Here is a 20,478-nt window from a genome sequence, read left to right on the forward strand (position 1 = left end):
GAGCTGCTGTTAGAGAGACAAGGTGAGTGCATTGGAGCTTTAATTTTCTTTGTGTGTGGTGGGATAGGGATCTAGCCCTTCAGGTTCCAGGGCTGCTACCAGGTTCTGGGGCCAAGCTATTATTTATTATTGGTACATTTCCTGGTGCCTGCTCAGGTAGAGGTTCTTGGAGTGGTACAGTAGGGATCTTGATGGCTAAAGGAGAGCCCGCTGGCCCCCACGAACAACAAACATGTTCGTGAACAGGCTCATGTTCGTCAATGTTCATTGTTCGTGGATGGCAATGAACAACGAACACTATGTTTGTTTTTTCTGTTTGTGCCCATGTCTAGTCCTTAGCACATTGTTAGCATCTGAATAAGTGAAAAAAGGTTGAAGCATTGGCCCAAGAGATATGGCGCTGGCAGATTGGTAAAACTAACAGTACCACATATTGGTACCAACCAGGAATACGCAAATTGCCTTCACACCTGTTAGCATTGTTTTTGAAAATGTGATTGGACGACGTGAGGTTACCAGAAATTTCATACTGCAGCACTTCCTCTCCATGCCAGCTCATAAGGACTGCACCATATGCTGAGAATCACAGTTTTAAACTGAAACTGATATATTGGGAACAGAATTATGTAAGTTTTGAACAGTCTCTGAATCTCTTATATCATTTATCTCTCCAAAGTGATGGCTACAACAAGATACACTGCACTAATTAGGAACCACCACAAGAAAGAGTTCCCCAGTGAACCAACTCTTAAGTCACGAGCAACTCATAGAACAACCTCTGCTTCTGAGGAAATTACTACTTAGGTGTAAACATTCAAAACAGCAGTGACAAAATACAGCAAAAAAGTTCCCCTCACCCCACTGGGATCACACCTCCAGTACTGAGATTCAGAGTTCCTGGGAAAGCAGCAAGAAGCCCCTCTGAAGCCTATCATATCTACAGCAATGAGTCACTCATCCATTGCCTGTACTATGACCACCTGTTCAAAAGATATAATTGCCAACCTCTGCAGTACATCTATGGACCCATGCAATTACCACAAAATGACAGTGTTTGGGATCCAGAGAGTTACTTCATGCATGCTTTGTGGAATGTTAAACTTTTGAGTGGTTAGCAGGATTTCACACCTGCTGCCTTGTCTCTATGGCAATAAGGATACAATCAGATGAACAAAAAAATGCTATTCAACTACGATATAACACTTTCAAGTGTTCAAAGTGCTTCATACATAATGGGCTTTTCTGCACACTTGATTTATTCCTGATTTTCTCAGCAGTCAATCCCAAAGAACTGTAACTGATTTGGGTACAGTTCTTCAATACATCTGCCATCTCTTGGCATTTTTACAGTTGTGGAGTCAGTTTATTTTTTTCTGCACATACCTTAAATAATCAGAATTTTAACATCATTGATGATGTCACAGCACCTTCCCCTTTATTCTTATGTGCTTGCTTATATTGAGACTGATACAAGCGCTGAATTTTTTAAATAGACCAAAAATGAACACATGGGGAAGACTCATCAGGTATCTATTTGGAGCTGACCACATGAAAGATCTTGAGTTTGATGTATTGTCGAAGGCTTTCACGGTCGGAGAACAATGGTTGTTGTGGGTTTTCCGGGCTGTATTGCCGTGGTCTTGGCATTGTAGTTCCTGACGTTTCGCCAGCAGCTGCGGCTGGCATCTTCAGAGGTGTAGCACCAAAAGACAGAGATCTCTCAGTGTCACAATGCCAAGACCACGGCAATACAGCCCGGAAAACCCACAACAACCATCGTTCTCCGGCCGTGAAAGCCTTCGACAATACATCGAACACCTGTACGGGGAGGAAACATTCCAACAGACCCGGAGATTGGAAACACTTCGGAACAGGTGACACTGAGAGATCTCTGTCTTTTGGTGCTACACCTCTGAAGATGCCAGCCACAGCTGCTGGCGAAATGTCAGGAACTACAATGCCAAGACCATGGCAATACAGCCCAGAAAACCCACAACAACCGATCTTGAGTTTGATCCTAAAACATAACTTTCTCAGCTCCCCTCTTCCTCTACAGCCTGCTGTACTCCCCCAAATCCTACTTCTGGGGGCTTGTGCAACATCAGGAACAGTGCGGGCAGCCTGAAAGGGGGAATCGGCAAAAACTCAAGCAATCCCACTTGCACGAGCAGAAGATGTAGGTTTGAATTCCCACTTTCCCTTGAAAGCTCACTGGGTGACCTTTGGCCAGTCACACACACTCAGCATAACTCACCTCACAGAGTTGTCATACTGATAAAATGAGAAAGAACAAGATAAGCCACTTTGGGTCACCGGGAGAAAGATGAGGTATAAATTAATTAAATAAATATTGATTTGTCAGCAGGTATGCCTATATAATTCATAGGATTTAGACACAACAGCATTCTATATATAAAGTATAAAATTTAAGTAAAATAAAACCAAGACCACCCCCTGCTCAACAAAGCAGTTTATAACTAACAAAATAGGCAAGATCAGGTTGTAAGCGCAAATGAATTAAAACAAAGTAAATTAAAACAAAGGAACAATTACAGGATCCAGCCTCTTGTTTATAACACTCAGAACAGTCACAGTTAGTTGAGGAATTGTTTGAGCCAGCAGCAACTATTGTTTAAGACAGTAGTTATTAATACTAGTGCTAGAACTTAATGAAACTGAATGGCAGTTTTGGGACCTCTTCACACAATGCGAATAACAGACAGAATTCATGGATAAAAGATGTGGCGGTCACTGACCTGGTGGGTTTAAAAAGGGAACATACACATTCATGGGGGAACTAAGTGTATCAGTATCTGCTACCCATGGTATCTAAATGGATTTTCCACATTCAGAGGTGGAGTAGAGCTAGTCAGTATTTTAATGTGTGTGTGGCGGGGGGGGGGGGGAGTAAATTTGTTGCAGGAACCCAGAGAACAGTAAGATCTAGTCTAGCCTTCAAGCAAGAGACAAAGTTACTAGATATGTCAGGGAATTACTACCCTTTCAGTGATTGGAAAACAGAAGAGCAATCTAGATAGCACAAGGAACACTCCCACTCACTACTTGTAAAAGAATTTAACAGCAGCAGAGAAGTGTTTTATCTTTACTCCCCGCAACTTCTGCCACATCCTTCAGTATCTTCTGCCCACATAAAATTCCCTCCCATTCCTGCTTTTCATCTCATCATCTCACCAAGCTTTAGCATTCCTGCCAAAGGCCTTCGTTGCTGGACAAGGCAGTCAGATCACACCCTTCTCTTTTGAGATACCTACAATGTTCTTTGCCCAAGCTGTTTTCATAGCACAGCACATCATCCACACTGGACGGCCATTCAAGCCCTGGAGAGAGGGACTCCTTTATGAACTTAATACTGCTGCCTCTATGTAAGTTGATCCTTTTGCTTCTACTATTTTATACATGCCTAAAGCCATTATTATTAAAGATCTTACTGAACTGGAAAACATAGCTGGCAGCACTCAACAAGCCTTGGTCTAGTGTACTGGAGAATCCTCAACAGACAACATGTTGAGAGAAAACTTTACTGTACTAGTCTACTAGCTAATATCTTTAGATCAGAATGTGTCTCTACCCCCACCGTGACTCCAGGATTTACCTAAATAGCTCAGTTCATCACAAACACAGGCCAGCCTTCAGGACTATTTTAAGTGAGCACCCTGCCCTACTTCCTACAGGCTCACTTCCTAAGCCACAAGGCTTTCTTCCTTCATTCTGTAAAAAGAAACAGCTAAATACTGGGTAGGTGAGAAGCATCCATTCTGTTGATTGTTGCATAGCAATTTCTGCCATTATATTAACATGATGGGATCGATGTGAAAAATAAGAAGGTCCCTCATTAAAATGTCTCCAATATATGCAGGACTTCCTAAACAAGATTTTGTATATATCTGATGTCAAGTTGACTCACTGACATAGATATGGTGATACATGGCACTTTAATTGCAAAACTCATTACTTTGAAAGGTTCAGCAGGCCCATTCCTTATAAATCTTCAGGAAATGAGTGAAGACAACTGTATAAGTAATAGATATGGATGACCCCAATGTGAGGATTTAAAAAAAAACACACACACACAAATGGGGCTACAAGATAGGTTTCTGCAGATCCAAGGGATCTTTGTGGTTTGCAGAAAACTACAAAAGGTTTTGCCATAAAAAATTGGGAACCCCTCACCCCAACCCAGCACATTCCAGTTAATTGTGCTTGCGTCCACTGGAGCATTTCCAAAGATGGAAGGATTTCAGCCTACAGAGTGCAACTTTCACACCACCACCCTCCCACTGCAGTCCCAAATACCCCTTGCAACATTTGGAGGGCAATTTTTCACTATAGCAGAAGTGGGGACATTAGAAAGTCACAAACCGTGGGTGGAAATCTTTCCATCAGCAGAAATGCTCCAGTGGATTCAAGTCCTTATCTCATTATCGGGGTTGGAGAGCACAGATAACAGAGGAGAGGGTGGAAAGAGAGCTAGGAGGAAAGAAGGAAAAAGGAAACAGGACAAATGGAATGTCCCCTGAGTTCTTATGAGTCCCCCACATTATCATTTAAAACGTTTATATCCTACCTCTCTACAGACATTAGAGAGGTAACAAACAAACAAAAACTTATATAATGAATTAAAATCCCTAAAAACCATACCATTATCCTCTGGCAACAAAAAGAGTTTCCAGCACCATGTAATGTATTATGTGACATAACCCAGTTGTATGGTAACTGTAAAATTCGTAGTTACACATTAATTGGGCCAATATATCATACTGATTAAACTGTTGGACTAGGAGTAAGGAAACATAGATTCAAAACCCCACACAACCATGAAGCTTATTATTGGATGACCTTTGGCCAGCCACACTCTCAGCCTAGTCTACCTATCTCGCCTCCACAGGTGTGTGAGAGAAGCTGAGCTCATTAGAGGAAGTCCAGGGTAAAAATGTTCAGCCCTTTCCACTCACCACTGCAAATGGGGAAAACAATCATTTTGTTCCCCAGAGACATCAATGAGTTCACAGGTAGATGACCAAATGTCCCAAATGTACAATTTTACACTAACAAATTCTTATGCCACAACCCTAGAAACTCTCTCCTCCTTTCTCAAGCTCATGCCTGAAGTGCAGAGCAGAGAAGAAACTAGTCTATTGACCAGTCATAGGCCAAAGATCATGCTTTCTGCCTCTATATCTCAGGCCTGGCCAAGCCAGAGCTTCATACTACCAGTCAATCAAAGGCACCAATGATACACACTACTCTCTTCTGAATCAGAAGGGGAACTGAGACTTGAGACTCAGACAGATCAAGAGACCGAGTCCATGAGATTCTTAGTTCAAGCCCCAGAAAGCCTGATATATCAGAATGGATTCAGGGTCTCATGAATTTAACAACAACAACAACAACAACATTCGATTTATATACCGCCCTTCAGGACAACTTAATGCTCACTCAAAGCAGTTTACAAAGTATGTCATTATTATCCCCACAACAACAAACACCCTGTGAGGTGGGTGGGGCTGAGAGAAGTCCAGAGAGCCGTGACTAACCCAAGGTGACCCAGCTGGCTTCAAGTGGAGGAGTGGGGAATCAAACTTGGCTCTCCAGATTAGAGTCCCGCGCTCTTAACCACTACACCAAACTGGCTCTCAATTTTTTTTTGTAAAATCAATTTAATTGATTTTTTTATAAAATCAATTTAATTGCAAAATTGATTTTACAAAACATGAGGCACATAATACACATGCCCCATGGAAATGAAAGGGAAGGGAACTGTGTAAGGAAGAAGTAATACCCTTGCATAGTTACCATTCATTTCAGTTACTCATGCTCAGGAAAGCTTCCTACTGGGACAGAAGAGGAGAAAAATAAATATGCATAACAACCTTATATATAAATGCAGGGCCTTTTCAACTATGGCAATTCAGCTGGGGAATACCTTCACTACCAAGGTTTACTATGTACTTATGTATGTTTTTGGTGCCAACCTTTGCATTTGGCCAGGCACCCTGATAACTAGGTTGTGCAGTTGTTTTAATGATTAGAGAGCTTTATTAACTTCCTTGTGCTGAATCTTTATTTTATCTTACTGCCTATAACTTTGAGTCCTTTGCTAGAAAGCTTTAGACATGAACTGTTTTTATAGCATTTCGCACTGCTGTTTTTTGTCTGATTCCCATAATTATGTAGGTTTAATCTTTGTATCATACTGTTTGTGTTTTTGATTTACTTTTTGTACACTACTTGTTTTTTAAGACTGTGGCTAACAAGTCTCCAAAGGAAATTCTCAATCTACTATGTATCTGAACTATGTGCAATTTAAGTGTGTATGTACATACACAAAATGTCTTTACCTTCCTCAAAGCAGTAACTGTGTAGAGGAGAAACCATTTTTAACATTGCAACCGTGGATCATCCAGACTGAGTTGAGCTTCTATAATAAATCAGGTATTAGGCCAGATGGTTTATCAAAAGTATCTGTATCCCATCTCTCCTCCACCCCAAAAGTATATGATAATGAAAAAGTAAAATTAATTAAATACTCACCAATTAAGAATTGGAAGCGGCAGACAAACATATTTCAAAGCAGCAGATAAAAATTAGCAGGAAGATAAAAACAGAAAAAAATCAAGAGTGAATCAATACAAGGGGTAGTAACATTAAAAGCCCTTTACAGACTGGGACCAGCATACCTGCGCAACCGCCTCTTTCCATATGTCCCTTGTAGGGCTCTGCATTCTGTGGACCAGCAGTTGCTGGTGGTCCCCAGCCTGAGGGCACCACTTCACCTGGTATCGACCAGGGCCAGAGCTTTTTCAGTCTTGGCACTGGCCCAGTGGAGATGCAGGCCTTCCAAGATCTATTGCAGTACTGCAGGGCCTATAAAACGGAGCTATTTCGCTGGGCCATTGGCTGAGGTGATTCGTCTCTCCTGACTGCTTGTGTCCCACCACCCCTGCCCTGGATATGATTTTAATCTGCCAGCTACTTTATGGTTTATTCAGCCTTAAATTGAAACTGATAGCAGATGCCTCTTTATTTTGTGACTGTTGAGACTAATGGTTTTACTGTTTAATATAAATTGTTTTAACGTAATTTATACCTGTATTTGTGGGAAGGGTGGGATATAAGTCTAATAAATGAAATGAAATGAAAATGAAAACAAGCAGTGCCTTAGGCAAAAGCTAACAGAAATGTCTGCCTGGTGTTTAAAGATGTTATTATAGCAGCTCAAATAGCTCACACTAACCAGAACTTGGAAGCTAAGCAGGGTTGGTCATGGTTAGTACTTGGTAGACCATCAAGAAAGACAGTGGTTGATATGTGGAGGAAGGCAATGGCAAACCATCTCTCCTTGTCTCTTGCCTGGAAAACCCCTTGAGGGGGTGCCATAAGTTGCTTGTGACTTGACAGCACTAGTCTTACCATTAAAGGGAGTATGAGGTGAATCGAGGGCAACTTTCCAAAAGTTGTGATGATTCCACTGATAAAAAGCCCTTTCTCTAGCTGCCACCCAACTCAACTAATTTGGCAAGGGCATCCAGAGGAGAACCTCAAAGGATGGCCTTAGGGAATAGGTAGGATTATATGGGAGTTGACAATTCTACAGATATTCTGGTGAGCTATGGACATTACACAAGACAAACCTGCATCTAAAAGTTACCCCAAGCTGTGAAACTGATCCTTTGGGGAAGGGAGGGGAGTGCTATCCCTGGGAAGAACCCATCCTGTACAGAACAGGGGAAGAACATCCAACTAATAGCACCTCCATTTGTCTGCATCCAGGTTCTAGTTACTAATGTGTCTTTTTGGAATTCGGAGAATGACTATAATGAAATTTAACAAAATAAAGACTTGCTATCAGAACTCACTATGCAACATCAAGAATCTCTTCAGCACTTTCAGTTTGGCATTTGCTTCTAAGTTCCATGCCTCCAGATGATGCCTCTGAACTTCTCATACAAGGAAGCTCATTCTGTTACAAATTCATTTTTTTTGCACTGTTCTATGCAGCCCCATGTCCAATTTTCAGTTTCTCAATTTTCCTACTCCCTCCCTCAAACTTTGAACTATTAAACTCAGGTCAGCATGCTGCATTATAAAAAATAAGACTTATTAGTGTTCATTAATACTGAAAAGTTTAGTTTTCACTTAAAACAACAATTTGTAATTTAAATTGATCAAGGAATTGTGCAACATTACATCTATGTTCTAACGTGAAGTTTGGATATAACTTAATGTCTTTTGCTTTCATGGTTGTGCAAATTGGTCTTCAGTTTCACATACAGATAAGTGCATACACATATTATTAGCCCAGTACAAACAAAAATCAAGATTTTTGAAATTTGGAACAGGGATCAAAACATCCTCACAAGCCCAAAGTCAAGCTATACACCCACTTGGAACAATTTAAGGTAGACAAAAATGAGGCAATTATCAGCTGTGATTGGCTTACACAGTCATATATAAATATACTACAAACAGGCACAATAAATGTCATTACTAAGGTTTCAGCCTCTCATTAGAAGACATTCATATTTGTTTAGATAATTCTTTTTCTGCATGCATCTCACATAGTATAAATCTATCTGGGGCTAATGTTCCCTTTTGTGCTCTTACTTAATATGTCGGCTTCACTACTATAACAATTATCTGTTATCCTTTCAGTGCTTCTGCCTCCCAATTATCAAGTTGTATACAATATCCACTTCTGTATCAGTTAAATTATAAATTCCACACTACAATCTTCTACTACAATTTTTCAGATTTTCTTTCAAGACCATGTAAATTATTATATCTAGTCATATTTTGGATTTTCCCCCATTTCTTGGTATAGCCAAAGTAACAAACTGGAATTTGAAGCAGTTTGGTTAACCTCACAGTAAACACTATAGAAAATTGTTCTAGAATGTTTTCAATGTTTCTTTGCATATATTCCCTCAACTAAGCAAAAGTATTTATGTCTCTTTTCAGTTATCCTTTACCCTGATGGTGGTGGAGAGTGCCTTCAAGTCACAGTTGACTTACAGCGACCCCCGGTAGGGTTTTCACGGGCAAGAGACTAATAGAGGTAGTTTGTCATTGCCTGCTCTGCAACCCTGGTTTTTGTCAAAGGTCTCTCATCCAATTACTAACCAAGGCCGACCCTGCTCAGCATCTGAGATATGATGAGATCAGGCTTACCCGGGCTTACCCAGGTCTGGAATAGTTGACCTTGGGTTTACTTTGGACAGTATCTTTCTTCGAAAATTGAAACAAGGATTGCATATTTCATTTTTTCTTACACATTTTTCATAAACAAGGGCTTTATTATCTTCCCTATCTGGTAACTTAACTCAGCATGACTTTTAAACTTGACTGTTAGAGACAGGACGGATATCCCCAGGCTCAACCTAATCACAGACTTATTTCAGACTGTCATTTTAAAAAACTTCTCATGGATTCTAGTCTAGTGTATTCATTCTTTTCCCTATTTTGGTATTAGACTAAAGTTGTCAAAGGAATGTATTGTCTTTCTAAGAAAGTTGTCTTAGAATGTATTTGTTCCAACATCAGCCTATTAACCTTTCTAGACCACTGTTTCAATAGTAAGTAATAGACCCTTTACTAGGGTCTAGTACATTCTGATTAAAGGTGACAGATTTGGATAACAAGTGGTGGTTGAATCTTTAAAGGAACACATGCCACTGCCATGTGTCCCCTAGTAGCCTTATTTGAAATTGTCTGTACTTAGCCCAGCCTAACTTAGGCTAAAATCTTATGCACACAACTAATAATAAGACCAAATGAATACAGTAGGATTTATTCATCAGTATACATGTACAGGATTAGGCTGTTAATTAAACCTGCATTGTAGCTCTTCTGCTTCATTGTGTCCTAAGTTGAAAGCTTCAATATTCATACTTAGGATTTATACTGCATCCAACATCCTCTTCCTTCCCCCCTTCCTTCAGCCTGAAGAACAGATCTGCTGAATTCAAAACTTCACTTGCTAGTTTGCAATGTGCTGTAGACTACTGATTGACAAGTGATATAAAAATGTCTGTAAAAATAAATTTCAAATGTTTCCCTAGCATTGCTTCAGCCAGTGTCATAGGAACTATAGGCAAAATTAGCTACAGGCAAAATTAGGTATCCCAAACCCATTTTTTACTTTATTTATGGAACAGTGAAATATATAGGAAGGCATTGTAGGGCTTGTGGATTGCATCCCACGTGCTAAGACTTTTTCCTTGGACAAGATTCCCCATCTTTTCCCCTGAATAACTGGCCCAGGGTTTAATAATAACATGGGGATAATTCACTGTTGAAAGTGCTGGTGAACCAAATTATACCATTCCATCCCAATATATCCCAATATCCTTGAACAGCAAAACTCAGAATCAGTCTCTGAAAGCTCTTTCACTTTGAACTCCATGAATATTAGAAAAGGAAAAGTGCACATAGAGCAAAATGAGCGTATCAACTTTTTTGTATGTTTGTTTGTTTCTTGACTATATGTGATTTTTTCCCCAAGCATTTATCAGATTTCACTAGTTGCAGAAGGCAGATGAATCTGAGGCAGAGAAGAATCCAGAGGACTCAAGGCCATGCCAATTTGTTGCAGGAGCCATACACTTGGCAGTCTCCTGTATTTACCCAAGTACTTGAAGATGTTCTCATTCTATAACATTTGGAAGTACTTTCCTAAAATCAAGACCTAAGAATGTTGACTGTTTAATAATTTAGCCAAATGCAGGAACAGTACTGTCAGCGCTAACATTACAAACTTTGGAGAGAAAAGAAGGAGATAGTTTTCCTCCTCTTCTGCTCTACATTTACAGCTTTTTCATTTCAGAAACACATACATTGAAAAATGCCCTCACAATTCTAACTGAACAATTCTTCCACTCTCTAGTTAAAACAACACATTTGGATTATTTGTCATCGGGTATACAGAGCACAGGTGACCATCTTTAGAGCAGAACACTGGATGTGACTCACGGGGATTCCTTCTAAGCTTCTGTGGAAAGGATCCAAAGAACTGTATGACTCCTTCTGCACATCCAATTTATTATACAATTTGTCCAATGAGCTCTTCTTAGGAAAATAAACAGAGGGTAAAACGGTGTTATCTTGGCATTTGCTGAAGTCACAGGAATGTGTTTGGGCATTTACAGGAGGGTATCAGAAAGTACAAAGGGCACTTAACTCTGCTCTGGTCTGCCAGTTCGCCTTTGCAAATCTCCCTCTTAGCTATTTTTCCCTCAACCAGACTTGCTTCCAGTTCCAGAGCCTGACTAGGGAAGATTTGCAAGGGAGTATTTGTGGACAAGGGGGAAAGTTAAGTATTAACACATACAACACACATTAGTATTATGATGGTAATGGGGAGCTGGGCCCACTGTTTTCCTTATAATATATAGTTTTACCCTGAGAGTCACTGATTAGCTCAGGGACACCCAGTGAGCTTCATGGCTAGGCAGGAAACTTCCCAGGCCTTCCTCCGCACAAATCAACATTTTACCCACCAAACTATACTAGCTCAAGAGGCCCCATTTCTTCAGCAACAATTCTCATTGTAAAGTGCTTTTAACACTTAGGGAAAGTGATACTGCAATGGGCTCTGTTGCACAAAAATCCTAATGTGTACTCCACCCTTCTGATGAATCTAACATAGCCTCATAGATCACCCAGCAATGCTCCTGGAGTCTTACCATGAGATCTATCCCTAAAGGAGGTACATCTTCACTGTCAGAAGGTGCTGCTCTCTGCAGTATTGGACTTCCTCACTTTCTTCTTTCTGCTGCACCCCAAATTATCCTGAAAATGTTGCTCTGGGGAAATGTCCCCCCCCCCCAAGAAAAACATGGTGGTAGGAGGAATAGACAAAAGTCACCTATTAGCAGAAAGTTTCTGTAGCATCCAACCCATTGTGAACAAAATCATTCAGATTTGAGAAAAGGCTGGTTCCGAATGATTGCATTCTGCATTAAGAAGAAAAGATCCTGGCCTTTTCTCTTTGTATTTCTAATAACTCAGAAATACATAAGATTGCCTTCCTTGATCATGGACAAGGAACAATAAGAACCCCTCACTAGTTATTTGAAATGAGAAACTAGTTGCTGATGCACAGTTAAGTTTCATATATCCCAGCAACTATTACTCTGTTGTACCACAGAGCACTATTCAGCTTTGCTTTCTCTCTGCAGATCATTTGCATTACAGCCATCATGTAGGAGATTGTATGGAAGGTTTACAAATTAACTCTTCTACACTAGCCAAATAGCACTCAAGGCAAAGCTAGAGCTGAAAGCCTAAAGCAGCCACATATGTGACAGTCACCCATAGCAGTCAAATCTTTAAAACTAACAGCATATTTACAAAAAGCCACAGAAAAAGAAAGGGTTAACTGACAGCAAACTTCTAAAAAGTACAAAAACCCAAGTGTTAGTGCAGTCAACATTTTCCACAAATTATGTACAATAAAACTATAAATTAAAAAGCTATAATCCAAGACCTTTCAAACTACAAATATGTTTTGAGTTGTTGCAGCACATGTTTATTTGGTTTTAAATTATATATCCCTGATGCTAAAATGATCATTCTAGCTAGCTGGAGAATTTTGTTAAACTGCTTTTCCCCATAATTTGAGAACTGACACCAAGATTCACCCAAATCTCATTTCATGTAGTATAAACTTAGGGGTCCTATGGTACTTGTAAAGGAACAGGACATTATCTAAACAATTAGAAATTTTAAAGTGTTGTTGCTAATCACAACAACAGCAATCAATCCAAGACAATCTGCCATGTTTAGCTCTACTGTTCCGTAAAGTCCTAGTTGAAATTCACACTACTTAGGAATACAATTTCTTCTGAGAAAGAAAACAAGACTTAGATTAAGGAACTATCTTGGCTTAACCAGAACTGTCAAGATATAAATTTCTGCTTATAAAATCAGTAGCCAGAATATTCTCTCCATTCATTTCCTGCCTCATTCCCGAACACATGCCTTGAAATTGGAAACTACTTGTGCAAACAACTTTCTGTTGAACAATCCAAGGAAATATTTTCAAGAATTAAAATTTCACAGAGGAACTCTGAGGCCTGCCTCCAAGAAATCATATGATGGAAGATACTTATCTTTTCTTCATATGGCAATTTAGGTTTTTTTAAAAAATCTCTCTACAGATTTTAAATTACTTAATTTTATCACACAACTTTGTGAGTTAAGTTAGTCTAAGTGATAGTGACTGGCAAAAGGTCAACCAGAGAGTTTGGGAGCTTAGTGGAGAACTTGAACCCACAATGTCCAAGCATGGCACTATTTCTTGGACCACAGCAGTTCTCTTCCCCACTCCATATGGCAGTCATGGATTGCCCAAAATTTTTGCAAGGGCACACAAATCCACTCAGGGTTGAACCCTGCAAGTATCATCAGCCTACACATACCTATCTTGCCATAGGCTGGATATGATTGAAGCCACTGACTGCAAACCACGACTGCTATAGATTGAGATGGTCATGTGAAATAAGCTTTTCATCACCTGAAGGAGAGTCACTATTATTACAGGGAAGAAGTTGATACACAGCTGATACACAGTTGATACACTTCCATATTTGACAAAGTAAAGAATACTGTTTTTAACACTTCTCTATAATTGGCTTACACATTTGGCTAGCAGTTTGTCCTTCACCAGCTTTGGAAGCAAGGTAGTTACAACCAACCAGTTACTCCTGAGAGTCCTGACCTAATTTATGCTACTGACAAATGGAAGAGAAAAATCTGTTTCGCTTTTGTTCTTGAGTTGCTTTCTTGTATCCAACGCTTGGCAAGCCATACATTTTTAGTATCCAATTAGTAAGAACTAAATCAAGGATATGGAACCAATTTTGTTCAGAGTTAGAATCTCACAGCTTCCAGCAAGATATTCCTTAAAGTGATTCAGTGCATTTGTTAATAAGATGCTGGCAAAGCTAGATACCAATCACCAGAATTAAGTTGTATAAAATCAATGATTGGTATGTGAAAGGTGCTCCTAGTGGACTGATTGGACCATTTTAATAAAGCTTACATATACCACAGTCCAGAGCAGATGTAATGAGGTTTCAAGCTACGACCATGCCAACTAGAGTTATTTGCAAAGACTGCAGAAATAAATCTATGGACCATCTATGGACTGCAGAAATAAATCTATGGATATTTAATAAGAGATGTCTTCAGTACAGAAAGTGATCAAAGTTTGGCTCTGCCCTCAGATCTCAAATGAAAGTATGGCAAATACAGTAAATTATCTTGCAATCATTTTGCTTAAAAGAAATAGAACATTAGGCATCCAAAATTTCTTCAAATGTTATCTGCTGTCTACATGGGATGGAGGAATTAAATTTTTCATTTTACTCACCATCAGAAAAGGGGAAGCAGCATAAGGAAGCTTCTGGATCTCAAACATTGCCTCACTGATAAAGAGCAAAACAATTCACTTAATAGAGACCAATCCAGGAACTAGAGTGCTGTAACAAACCCAAATGCAAAGTCTCCCCATATCCACTCAGGCTACATTATTGCAGAATCTAATAACATCAGCCATAATGCCAGGGGCTCATTCTCTTGTTCACATGCATCCCATCACCTGCTAGCAGTGTCCTTCTGCTGTCCACTCAGGTGAAAGAAAATGGGCACAGATCTTCCATAAAAATGGCAACATCCAGAAACCAATGCAAGGCCATTTCAGTTTCTCAGGCCACTCTGCTACTGGCTTGAAATTTACCATCCTTCAACAAACGATCTTCAATGGGAGTCTCCGTCATGAAACTGTTGAACTAGAATTCAACCATGAAATCTGACTATTCATTTCTGACTCAGTGAAGACCAAGGATTTCTCACCTAGAACATGTATTAAGTTGGCATAGCAAAACTAAGATTGTAAAAAGAAAAATCAGCTCAGCAAAATTAAGAAGATTGTGTTGAAAATTAATGATGCTGTGAATGATCCCTGTGCTTATCTTCTATATTTGAGCTTGCATTTCATGACATCTTGGCTTCCCTATTTAAAGATTCTCTCTGAATTGGGGCTAACACTATATCTGATGAGATGGGCACAAGAAACTATACCACAATAATTCTTCTAGTAGTTAAAGGGGTCACAGGACACACTTTTGTTTTTGCTGTAGTGTATCAACACAGCTGTCTCTGGAATTTCTATAATGAAGACGTAAAGCTTATCCCCACTTCATCCATAGCATATTTGAGCCATCCCTGGCAAGAAGCCTATTTGCCAAAGATTACTCCTAAATTTGGTCCTTCCAGTGAAAGGACTCCCATTAAATTCTCCTTTCTATTGATTGTCCATACAGGCACTAAAGTTTTAACCCTCATTTCCTCTGAAGAAACATTTTTCTGCTCATAACTGTTAAGTGGGTTAAGCTGACTTAATAGCTCAATAGCAAGATTCGGGGCCAGTAGCACCTTAAAGACCAACCAGATTTCCAAAGTATGAGCTTTCACGAGTCAGGGCTTCCTTTGTCAAATACAGGGAGTGGAAAAAGAGTATGGAAGGAGTATTGTAAATTACAGTGCCAGGATGCTAGCTACAATACATATTGTAGAACAAAGTTAGCGCTTGGGTGAGAAGTGTAGAAAATTAGCATCTGTAATGCGAGAAAAAACCTGTGTTCAACCCTGGGGAATCCATTGCTCCAGATTTGCAAATAAACTCAATTTCAGCAATCTCCTGTTGTAATTTTCCTTTGAAGTTTCTCTGCTTGAGAACTGCTACTCATAGGTCACTGATGGAATGTCCTGGCAGACTGAAATGTTCTCCCACTGGTTTTTGAATGTTGTGATTTTTGTTATCAAATTTATGTTCATTCATTATTTTGTGAAGGGACTGATCTGTTTGTCCTATATAGAGAGTTGAAGAACATTGCTGGCACTTGAAGGCTTGTATGATATTGGAAGATGAACAAGTGAATGAGCCTGAGATAGTATAGCTTGTGCTGTTAGGTTCAATGATTGTGCTGTTGGAGTGAATATGGGGATAGATTTGGCATCTTGGTTTATTGCAGGCTCTGGTCCCAGAGTTTATGTTCATGTTGGAAAGTGCCTTGTTGTGAGTGAACCCAGATTTCCCCAGCCTATGCCAGCAATCTATCTACTACATTATACTAGGGATTTGCTGGCTCAAAGTTCATATTCTTCACCTCTCCACCATACCAGCTCTCAGTGTAGGAGGGCACTCATAAAATCACTGACACAGATTAATCCGTTCTTACCATTCCTTAGCTATTTGTCCACACAATCAAGGTGAACAAAAGAATGCTTAATGGCAAAGTCTCTCCCCTACCCACAATTCTTTCAACAGAAGCAGAAGTGAGAGCTCAAAATCTACATTCATAGCAAAGGTACATACTTATTCTTTCAATAAGTCTTGAACTCCTCCTCCTCACTGGTTTGAAGTACAGCCCCAATATAATCCTGTACTAAGAGAACGCATCTTAATGCTTTCTAGGAATATAAAAAAAAAGCTGGTAAGGACAGAACTGAAAGACAGGAAGGAGAAAAGACTGAGGGTCTAGAAAGAAAGTGTACATGCTTTTTTTGGGGGAAAGGGTGCTTTTACCAAAGATTCTCCCCCTTTTGACCTAACAGCAGCATTATTCAACGACAATGTATGGTTAACAATGATTGATATAAAAATGCACTTAAACTGCAAAAATGCAGGGAACCAGCATCTTCAAAGACAATGTAAAGATGAAAACCTGGCATGCAACACAAAGACAAAGACTCAGATCTGGACTAGAAAAAAAAAGATAAGAAAAGTTTCAGAAAGATGGGAAACAACTCTCAGAAGACATATTTAAACTCATGTAACTTGGCAGAGGTCAAGCTAACACCTGTAACGGAACAAACTGAAGCTAAGCTGGCAAGCTATAACAGTTACTTCATAGGTTTAAGTTCTTTTGGCCTTCATAATTGCTAGAGTTGTTTATCTTGAATAGCTAGGTGCTAAGTGAGAATTTAAACAAGCATACAAAACAAATCTTCTCCAATTCATAGGTATGATAGATGGCATTAGATTAATTAGGGCAGTTAAATCTACATTGTAAAAGCCTTCTACTAATCCAAAGGCTTCTCAATTAACACTCTGCCCTCATGCTTATTAACTATTTCCTGTACCATCACTTTAAAAAAAAAAGCATGTGCCATTTCAGCTAAATAAACTGGGAGGGAAAGGGACAAAAGAGATCATCAGCCACCCAACAGACAAGCACAGGGAATAGGATCAGAATTTCAGTCAGGCAACTGCCTTTAAAAAAACAAACATTGAAGTAAGCCCCCAAGGGTCGCAGAGAGAATATGGTAGATATTAAATACTTGGGAATGAGTGACATAATGTCCCTTTCTCAAGTAATAATCAACCACACAGAGTAACTTCCTACCTTCAAAGAGAAAAATATTAAACAGACTACTGTTCCCAGAATCATTTTCTGCTTAGCAGACAAATAACTGATAATTTTAAGTCATGGGTGGTTTCCTCTGTACTGACAGGATACACCTATGGATGACTTTTAAAATAGATCAATCAAATTCATGGAGTACAGCTCTATCACCTGCCACGGCATATCCATGACATCCAATGGAACCTTCATGAATAGAGACAGTATTGCTTTGAATATAAGATGCTTGAGAAAAACAATAAGGGGAAAGCCATCACCTTCATATTCTTACAAACTCCTAAAGGCATCTGGGCTAGCTGTGCAGAACCAGGACATTGGCCTAGACATATACTGTTTGTCAATTCGTATATTTTTATAGAGTTCTCCAAAATGAAGCCTTTTGCCTCCCTTAGGTTCCCATTGAACAAACACACTCCTCTCCACGCAAGCTCATAGAGGAGAAAGCCAAAAGGTACAGGTCTTTTGAAATTTTCACGGGCATAATAAGAACAGTGCCACCACTACTAACCCTCCATCCATGCAGCTTCCCACTCCTGCCTCCCCTCCCTTTCGGATCACAGCTTCCTTCTGCACCTAGAAAACAGGACACACACACACACACACCTACACCGCTTCTCTTAGCAATCTAGCTGTGGGTCTTTCCTCTCTCTACTCCTGAGGATAATCAGAGACCTTCTCTTCCCCATCTCTACCCAGTCTAGCGCTCGCTCGCTCGCTCACACACACACGGATATTGTGATCCCCAGCTACCAATATAAAGGATGCCACAAAGCGCACCCCCGCGTGCTTTGGGTCTTCTGCAGACCCACCCAACTAAGCCGCCTTCCTCTCCAATTAGAGGATGACCCATATTTCTCATACAAAATAAAAAGACGGATTTTTTAAAACAAAAAAACGTTTTGCTTCATTGAAATGGAATCCTACAGCCAGTGTGAATAAATAACCACAGTTATGGTATGACGAAGGACCTGCAGAGCTAACAGCCCTGGAGCCGCTCAGCTTGAGGGATGCCACGAGATATCCCCCCCCCCCCCCCGCAGCCGCCACCATCACACGGCTAATAAAATCCACCCCCGTCTGCGGCGACGAGGACAGCGAGGAAGGTAGGCAGGCGCCCCCTCCATCTCACCTCACCCCCCGCCCGCTTCCAGGTAACGGAAACCACCCCTCCCCCATGGCCGCCCCCGCAGCCCCCTCACCCTTCACGATGCGCTCCGTCGTGGGCAGTTTGCCGCCCTGGCCGCGCCCGGACATGGTCCCGCCTGTTCCGTCGGCTCCCGGGACCCTCCTGCCTCCCCGCGGGAGGGGCCGGGACTCCGGCGGCGGCGGCTTAGCAGGCCCAGGCGGCGACGGTGACGGCAGCAGAGGCGCAGGGATGAGGGAATCCTCTCAGGGTCCGGGCGGCGGCAGTGGCGGCTCTCTCCACCCGAGCCCCCCGCGCCCGGCCACTTCCACGCATGCGTCAGCGTCACTACTCCCTCCCTCCCTCCCTCCCTCTACGGCACACAAGGCACAAGCTGTCAAGGCCGCCGTCTCTTTCATTCCAGGACGCAAGCGCAGGCAACACTCATCTCCCTGACGCCCGCCCTCCCACTTCCACTGAATGTTACGCATGCGCTACGCGAACCTTTCCTACTCTTCCTTCCGTGCGGTGATTCGCCACCGCTACGCCTGCGCGTAGAGAAGGGAGAAGACGAGGCGGGGGCGGGAAGCGGATTGAAGCGCATCCCACACTTCCTTCAGTCACATGACCAAGTTGCGGTCAATGGACTTTCCCTTTCCTTCCCCTCTTTCTACACCGCCATTTTGCATGGGAAGAAGGTTGCTAGGAAACGAACAGCTTGAGCCAGAATGGAGAACGAAAGGATGGGGAAAAGAGCGTTACCAGGGGGGCTGGCGCTCGAAGACTACCAAAATGTGCAAAAGGACAATAGGCCTAGAAACCGGGAAACAGACCTTCACTCGTAAATGGGCAGCATCAGCACGTTCTGCTTATCATATGCCTTCCATGCACTCAGTTATAGTAGCCTGCAGTAAGCCTAGAAGAACGCTAAAGACAAACGCTCTGATCACCAGGACAGTATACAGGGCGATAATTTATACCCTCTCTCAGTTGGCAACAAAGGTTAATGACAGTGTCAACATTCAGAGGGTCAACCTTAATCTAAAACAAATTACTTAAATACTAACATTTTTGTAGCACCAGCTATCATAGAGAACCCAATTCACATGAGAAGTATTTGCCACTTGTGGTGTCACCAAGAGAAGGAATATTTATTTATTTCAATTTATATTCTGCCCTCCCCGCTCTAGCAGGCTCAGGGCAGATTACAATCAGTATAGTAATTTAAAACACATACAGATTTAAAACCAATAAAACCACATAAATATTTAAAACATACAAGAAGTGTGCTACATTATATCCAGTCTAGACTGAACAGGAAACCAGGGGAGAGGTAGGCCATTCCCCCCAAAAAAGCATAAAATAACAGCATCATCCTCACTGCAGGGTGCTGAATTAGTTTTATGATAAGCCTTGTTTCTCTAGACTCCTGGTGCAATATTTCTGAATGACACTGCTATCCTGACAAGAGCGTAGGAAGTATTCCAGGCACATAATCTTCAATGATCTAGGAACTATCCGGATTTTCTGGTAGCTTTCCCATATTTATCTTCAATCCTCCCCCAAGTCTCAAAGTTAAACCATTGAAAGGAGAGACAGTAGATGTTACATGCATTGGAAATAAAGTACAACACAAGCACATGGCCTTTCATTGCACATGCTGCATTTTGAACTCTACAAAACATGACAGGATAATGATGCTTTTCTACTACTACTTCAAACAAGAACGTGTTTTCTTTTTAAAACAGCGCAGAACAAGCTGGCACACAGAAAATGAATACAGTGGGCAGATAGCCTTCAGCAATAAGCAATAGTGGGATGGGGAACCACTTAGATAATCTTTATTATGACAGCACAGGATTTAATAGTTCTCAAGCATTCAAGTTTGAATTACAGCGAGTATGATGT

General features: G+C 40.9%; 1 protein-coding gene across 2 annotated transcripts in view; it reads right to left on the minus strand.

Moving 5' to 3' along the window:
• Nucleotides 1-18,894, minus strand: part of PPP3CC (protein phosphatase 3 catalytic subunit gamma) — an 84,824-nt gene extending 65,930 nt beyond the window's left edge. For both annotated transcript variants that reach the window (XM_054997394.1, XM_054997392.1), the window contains exon 1: nucleotides 18,647-18,894. In XM_054997394.1, coding sequence (XP_054853369.1) covers nucleotides 18,647-18,701 — 55 coding nt within the window. In that variant the 5' untranslated portion in view covers nucleotides 18,702-18,894. The remainder of the gene's footprint in view (nucleotides 1-18,646) is intronic.
• Nucleotides 18,895-20,478: the final 1,584 nt, after the last annotated feature.

The sequence above is a fragment of the Eublepharis macularius genome, chromosome 14, assembly GCF_028583425.1.
Source record: "Eublepharis macularius isolate TG4126 chromosome 14, MPM_Emac_v1.0, whole genome shotgun sequence".
NCBI classification, from domain to species: Eukaryota; Metazoa; Chordata; class Lepidosauria; order Squamata; family Eublepharidae; genus Eublepharis; species Eublepharis macularius.